This window comes from Homarus americanus, unplaced genomic scaffold, assembly GCF_018991925.1.
Source record: "Homarus americanus isolate GMGI-L3 unplaced genomic scaffold, GMGI_Hamer_2.0 scaffold7586, whole genome shotgun sequence".
NCBI lineage: Eukaryota > Metazoa > Arthropoda > Malacostraca > Decapoda > Nephropidae > Homarus > Homarus americanus.
The window spans coordinates 9,019-16,873 of NW_024729848.1; the positions used below are offsets into that span (position 1 = coordinate 9,019).

At 40.7% G+C, this 7,855-nt stretch overlaps 1 protein-coding gene across 1 annotated transcript; it reads right to left on the bottom strand.

Annotated features, from left to right (window-relative positions):
- Positions 1–1,132: 1,132 nt before the first annotated feature.
- On the bottom strand, positions 1,133–4,645 carry LOC121866844 (the record flags this gene model as incomplete). Its single annotated transcript, XM_042366580.1, is given in 3 exon segments — positions 1,133–1,657; positions 3,215–3,337; positions 4,441–4,645. Coding segments are annotated over 3 exon segments (450 nt in total). The 3' UTR covers positions 1,133–1,503.
- Between the last annotated feature and the right edge of the window lie 3,210 nt (positions 4,646–7,855).

Here is a 7,855-nt window from a genome sequence, read left to right on the forward strand (position 1 = left end):
TGGTAAGGTGGGGGTGTTGGGGAGTGTGGGGTGAGGTGTGGGAGTGGTGGGGTGTGGGGTGTGGGAGTGGTGGGGTGAGGGTGCAGGGAGTGCTGGGGTGAGTTCTGCAGCAACACGCACTCAGCCATTACTTGTGTTCCTTTGGTTGCAACTAGGAACGCACTCTTGTGTGGTCTTTAATAATCTCACAAAAGGAAGAGTATTATAAAACAAATATATGTTGTTGACAGGTGTTAAGTCACACGCTCATACAGGTGAGGTCGGCGGCGATCATTAACCTCATAACGTTTAAATATGATATTATGACTATGGAGTGATTTTAATAGAGGGTCTCTCAAGAGGTCATGATATTATGTAAGCTGACGCTGTATAAGTAACTTGCTTATCTGTTTGTGTGTAAAGCTGAGGTTTACACTACCAGAGTCTTCTTGACAGAGACAAGACACACCCACTCCTACGTGTGTGGGTTGAGGATATATGGAGGCAGGTGTGGGTATATCTAGCTTCACTTTGTGTGACCCATGATCCAGCCCTCAAGAGGGTAAACACAGTGGATAATGTGACTTAGTGAGTCACCATAATCATTACTTACACTAAACTATAATTCTCTTATGGTCTGCCTACGAGACCTCATGAGATATTACAAACTTGTGTACAGTACAGTACAGTACAGTGCAGTACTGTACAGTACAGTACAGTCCAGTACTGTACAGTACAGTCGAGTTCAGTCCAGTCCAAGTACAGTCCAGTCCAGTCCAGTCCAGTCAGTCAGTCAGTACAGTACAGTACAGTACAGTACAGTACAGTGCTACTGATGTAAGTGTTTATTACTGTCTTGATTGTGTTGTACCTCCAGTGACCATATTGTGTACAGCACAGTTGGGGACGTACTGTACTGTACTGTACTGTACTGTACTGTACTGCACTGTACTGTACTGTACTGTACTGTACTGTACTGTACTGTATTGTACTGGACTGGACTGGACTGGACTGGCCTGTACTGTACTGGACTTGACTGGGCTGGACTGGACTGGACTGGACTGGACTGGACTGGACTGGACTGTACTGTACTGGCCTGTATTTATTATTGGTTGGCTTTCTTCAGTGGTTTAGGTTATATACATAAACAGTGTTTGGTGTGCAATATTTTATTATATTCTGCCAATATTCTCTAAATGATTAATAGATAATATATAATGTCTTGATAAAGTCTTACACAAGTAGTGATGACATGTCTCTATAAAGTGCTGTATTGGTTAGGTTACATTGGGTCATGTTCGAGGTGATAAATTTAGGGTTTGCTGGGGATAGGTGGGTTAGGTCATTAAGGGACAGGTTACATTAGGCCAGGCTGACATAGGAAGGTTTGGTCAGGTTTCCGGGTCCGGGGGTTAGTGAAGCCTGGAACACTAGCATGTCACTCCTTCAGATGAACAAATCCCAAGGAACTCCTCATAGTGGTCCTGGTAGTCGTGGTGCAGGTAAGAGAGAGGCAGCTGCTTCTCACATTACTTGTTGTAGTTGGTCTTTGGTTTGTTCTCCTAGGCACGTGATGGAACATTTGTACCCAGGGGAGTTATGGTCGCCATTGGTTATGAATTCGAGTTTCATCTCGTTGGTGGGGAAGACCCAGGTAGATGTAATATTCCCGCAGAGTCTGTTGAGGATAACGCCATCATATAGTAATTAACATTGGCTGGTTATAGTGACAGGCAGGAGGTTATAGTGAGGTATTATTATCAGTTTATGCTCAGACTGAGGAGACAAAGTATTCGAGGTAACAGGAGTAATAATGTGTTAGTGGTTGTAATTAAAGGAATAGTTATTGAAGCATCACAAGTTAGTAAGAGTGTTATTACTTGATAATATTACCAACATCAAAAGTAAAGGTTTAATGATAGATAAAATTAATCCAAGTATTGTTATGACTGGATCACATATTGTCTTTATGTCCAGTAACTTCTAATGTTACTATCAATATCACACACAGAAGTAGTAGTTGTTGTAGTAGTAGTAGTAGATCCATTACAACAGATCGGCAGCACTGCCAAAATGACATGTTGCAGCAATTATTGCTGCAGGTTCCAGAAAATCTGACAAAAAAAGTAGCTATAGCGCAGGAGGTGGGCGCCTCGAACTGGTTAACTACGTTACCGATAAGGGCAAATGGTTTCAGCCTTAACAAACAAGAATTTACAGATGCCATTGCTCTAAGGTACGGTTGGCCAGTAGATGTTTGCCCTCCCAATGCGTGTGTGGCTATTCCTATGATGGCGATCACGCCATGGTTTGCAAGAAGGGGGGCTTCATATGCATGAGGCATGACGAGGTAAGGGATCTCACAGCAAATATGTTGAAGGAAACCTGCCGGGACGTCATGGTAGAACCGACCCTCCTTCCACTGGATGGCGAGATCCTCCAACACAGGACTTCAAACACATCTAACGAAGCCCGTGTGGACGTCAGTGCTCGAGGATTCTGGACGCGGGGACAGCAGGCCTTCTTCGACATCAGGATTTTTGATCCCATGGCCGTTTGTCACCGTAACCTAGCTCTCGATGCTGCACATAGGAGGAACAGAACGACAAGAGAAGGGCATATGGGGAGAGAATTCAAATGTCGATCAAGGCAGCTTCACTCCGCTAGTGTTCACAACCTCTGGTGGGATGGGCCCAAGCGCAAGATGTTTCTACGCCAGACTCGCGGAGCTGATCTCCGAACAGAAGCAGCAGCCCAGAAGTTATGTCACAGCCTGGATGAGATGTCGACTGTCCTTCTCTCTCCTTCGGTCGGCTTTGCTCTGCCTCAGGGGAACGAGAGCTTCTGCCCCTACTCCGTCAACTGCTGCAGATATCGACTATGAGGCTACAGTCACCGAATGCCGCATCGATCTGCGGCTCAACTAATTTAACACAGATAGGATAGTTGCTTATGTATTAGGATAGTTAATATTAAGGTAAATAAATGGTGGCGAAGGTGTGGCTATTGGGGGAGGCTGGAGGCCACGTTTAAAAAGTTGTTGTAGTAGTAGTAGTAGTAGTAGTTGTTGTAGTAGTAGTAGTAGTGTAATTTTAAGGAGAAGCGGTATTGTAATACTATTTGCATTGTATAATAACAATATCAGTAAAAGTTGTTTATTTTAGTTTGTAGTAAAGGTAGTAAGAGTAACAGTAGTAGAGGTGGTGGTGGTGGTGTTGTACCGGGTAACACATGCGTGGAGGAAGTGGTGCCGTCGGATATGATGAGTCGTTCATTGTCACAGTCTTCCAGTTTAAATACTTCGCAGTTGACTCCAAGGTTGGCACTCGGTGACTGGCAGACGATATTCTGTTGACAACTGTGGGAAGGAGTGAACACCTGTAGACGTTATTGTGGAAGACGGAATAATCTTAGAGGAATACAGGTGTTGGTGGAAGTAACACCTGTGGTGGTGATAATGTTAGAGGAACACAGGTGTTGGTGGAAGTAACACCTGTAATCGTCTTTGTATCCTCGGGAAGGTTACAGTTTGAACGCCATTTAGTGTGTCATCTTAGTATTGTGTCTTAGACACCTTGGAACACCTTTAATTTAAGAGAAACATTAAACACCTTGAGGATCCTCGTTTAAAAGTTACAGTAACTTACGTTAATATGACTGCAGACGTGAACATGTATTTAACTGAAGCAACTTGTGAAAGAGACCTAGGGGTACTTGTAACCCCGGACCTACGGCCTAGAAAACAGTGCGTTAATGTTCGAAATAAGGCAAACAGAGTATTGGGTTTTATATCTAGAAGTGTAAGTAATAAGAGTGCAGAGGTCTTATTGCAACTATATCTTGCGCTATTCAGGCCGCACCTCGATTATGCGGCTCAGTTCTGGTGCCCTTATTATAGAATGGATATCAATTCACTAGAGTCGGTGCAGCGAAGAATGACGAAAATGATTCCGGGACTTAGAAACCTTCCATATCAGGCTAGGTTAAAGAAACTAAACTTGCATTCCCTAGAAAGACGAAGAGTGCGGGGAGATATGATAGAAGTATTTAAGTGGGTGAAAGGATCAATAAAGGAGATATAGATAAAGTTCTTATAATATCTGAGCAGGATAGGACTCGGAGTAACGGATTTAAGTTGGATAAGTTTAGGTTTAGGAGGGAGATAGGAAGAAACTGGTTCACAAATAGGGTGGTGGACGAGTGGAACAAGCTTAGCAACTTTGTAGTAAGTGCTGGAACTCTGAAAAGTTTCAAAAGGAGGCTAGATAGATTCATGGATGTTTGAGAGTGGTCGTAACTCTCGACAGGAGCTGCCCTGCACAGGCCAACCGGCCTATTGCAGACTCCTTATTTACTTATGTTTCTTATGTTCTTATATATTGACCTGAGACTACCTGTAGTGTTATGGTCTACCTGCAGTGTTATGGTGTACCTGTGAAGGTGAACTGGGGATGATCTTACCTGCTCTTGTTGGTCAGGCGGGCGGGGTAGTCTGGTGACTGCACCAAGACCACATCGCCGAGATTCATGGTGTGGGAGGGGGGGCAATACACTGGTTCTACCTGAGCAGTTTTGTTGTCTGTTGCTCCCATAACAGTGACGGTCACCACCAGCAGCGTCAACATGTACTTCATCCTCAAACAACTTGTTCACTTTTCTGTAACAACTGAACAAGTTTTGTGGGTTAATAAAGTGTTTATTATCACATATAATAGTTATCTCCTACGACTTAGAATATAATATGAAATGTTTAACGTTCATGTTAGCAGTAATAATAATTGTTTATGTTTTCACCTAAGTTACACCTTGATCTGAATTAGTAAAAGTAACATACATCATTAATTCTGTTTTAGCCGATCTCGTAGGACCAGTCGTAACACCTGATAAGTGTAAACATGTTAACAACAACACTCATAATAAGAAAACTTAACAAAAGGTAAACATTTCAAACAATTTCGTGGATGATAAATGACCATCATAAATAATAATAATATTAATAATAGTAATAATTATGTTACACTGTTTGATTTGCCTCATTATCTTCAGCTTTTGAGAACAAGTTAAAAAATAATAGCGGATACTGGTAACAGTGCAGTGATATAGATAACTGACAACAACGGAACATTATGATGTGGTGGGGGTTGGTTGGTGGTTGGGTGTTGGGTGGTTTTGGTGGCACGGTGGCGAGGTGACATTGGCTAGACGGTGGTGGCGAAAATGTTTACGTGGCGGTGGCATTTTGATTTGTATGACGAATGGCAGTGGTGGCTGGGTGCTGGTCATGGAAGTGATGGCTGTGGTGGCACAGTCTGGCAGTAGTGGCACAGTGCTGTGCAGTGGTCGTGCATTGCTTGACTCAGTTTAGTGGTGGCAGTGTGCTGTGTGCTGTGTCTTTCAGTAGTGTCATGCACTGTACAGTACAATAAACAGTATAAAGTTAATTGCAGGGAGGGTTGTGTGTGTTTATACATGACTGGCGGCGTGTATCATGTTATTTACCGACTAGTTCATACAAGATGTTACAACTTATTAATTGTCAGGCGTTAGAAGTGAGACTGCCAGGTAAAACTTTACAGTAGTGAACTACAAGTTATATTGGTGTTGTGATGGTCTATGCAGTACTACCTACCAGGTATTGCAGTATTGTGCTACAAGTTATATTGGTCAGAATTGTGATGGTCTATATTACAGTGCTACCAGGTATACAAGTTATATTAGTCACGTGTTGTGATGGTCTATATTACAGTACTACCATAGTATAACATTGTTTAACTACAAGTTATATTGGTCACATGTTGTGATGGTCTATAATACAATTACTACCAGGTATAACATGGTAATGGTATCTTGTGTTGTGATGGTCTATATTGCAGTACTACCAGGTATAACGTTGTGTTAACTACAAGTTATGATTGGTCACGTGTTTGATTAGATCTATGTTACAGTACTATACCGTTATGTTAGTGTACAAGTTATGTTGGTCACGTGTTGTGATGGTCTATAGTATGCAAGTGCACTACAGGTATATCTTGTGTAAAAGTTATGTGGTCGTGTTGTGATGGTCTGTGCAGGTGTGTCTATATTAATTATGTGGTCACGTGTTGTGATGGTCTATATTACAGTACTACCACTACCAGGTATAACTTGTTAATGTTAACACAAGTTATATTGGTCACGTGTTGTGATGGTCTATATTACAGTACTACCACTACCAGGTATAACTTGTTAATGTTAACTACAGGTTATATTGGTCACGTGTTGTGATGGTCTAACAACTCGGTTATGGCGGGGTATAAGTTTACTAATACACTTCGCTTGACACACAATACTCACCTGTGTACAGGTGTACTAGTAATAGTGTTGTGCTTCTCCTCCTCCTCGCAGGCCAATATAAACACTCCCCCCCCCCTTCACCCCAACTCCCACAATGCATCACTACACCGCCGAGTTTCTCATCCATATTTTATAGAAACATTTAAGAGTGACAATATACATAAATGACAGGTATAGAGATTTACCTGTTGATGAAGGTACTCTACACCTGAGTACACCTGAACACCTTGTTGATGAACCACTGTATTAACTCCACTATACAAATGAGTTAACATTAATGACTTGGTGCCCCTTAAGTATGACGTCACTGCCAACACTGTTACAGGTTTACAATGTGGCGCATCTGTTACCGAGACCTTCATGTTATAAATACTGTATGCATGTATGTATGTATGAATATATGTATGTATCTATGTATGTACGTATGCATATTACAGATTCAGTTTTGAAAAATAATGAATATTTTCGGCAAATGGGGATATTTATTAATTTATTTATATTTTCTGCTAATTAATTTCTATAATAAAATATTGCCTATTTTCTTTAATGCGTCGTTTACTATTACAGTGTAAGATAACCAGATTATATCGTTAGTAGGTTAGGTTAGGTTAGGTTAGTATGGTCTACTTGCCAATTCTGACCAGTTAGAAGTTAACACAAAATACACAAGATATTCCATGCCTAACCTAACCCATAAATGGAATAATACATTTTACCACATAGGAATTTCCATGAAGGTTTAGCAATGAAAATAAAAATTATCCATATTTGTCAAAAAAAAAATCAGTTTGTTATCAAAGTTTAATAGGTGATTGTCCCTATTTAACGAGACGTAGGTGATTATCCCTATTTAACGAGACAGTAGATATTTAAATAGGTGATTATCGCTATTTAACGAGATGTACGTGATTATCGCTATTTAACCAGACAGAAGATATTTTAATAGGTGATTATCCCTATTTAACGAGATAGTAGATATTTAAATAGGTGGTTATCGCTATTTATCGAGACGTAGTTGATTATCCCTATTTAACGAGCCGTACCGAGTAGAGACGCTGCCGTGTTGTGTCTCGGAGGAAGAGCGTCTTGGGAAGCTAAGTCAACAACACATATAGTCAGTTTATGAGGCCGCTCACACCTTAACTAACTTAGCTGCTGTTGTTAGATTAGGTGTAGAGAGGGGAGGTTGGACGCCGTTAATAGTAGTTGGTGTTGTTATTATTGTAGACATTGTGGTGGTACAATACTATTAAGATAAGTAGTACCTGTAGTAATCTAGTTATCTTATAATAGTAAACGACGCCTTAAAGAAAATAGCCAATATTTTTTTATAAACGAATTAATAGAAATTAATTAGCAGAGAATATATTAATCATCATTTGCCGAATTAATTTTCCAGAACTGAATCTGTATAATGCTGTTTATGATATTGGGCGGTAGTAGTAGTAATAGTGTGGAGTGGTAGTAGTAGTAGTGTGAAGTGTAGTAATCAGTTATAATGATAATGTAGTAGTAGTAGTAGTAGTAGTAATGTATTGTTTAT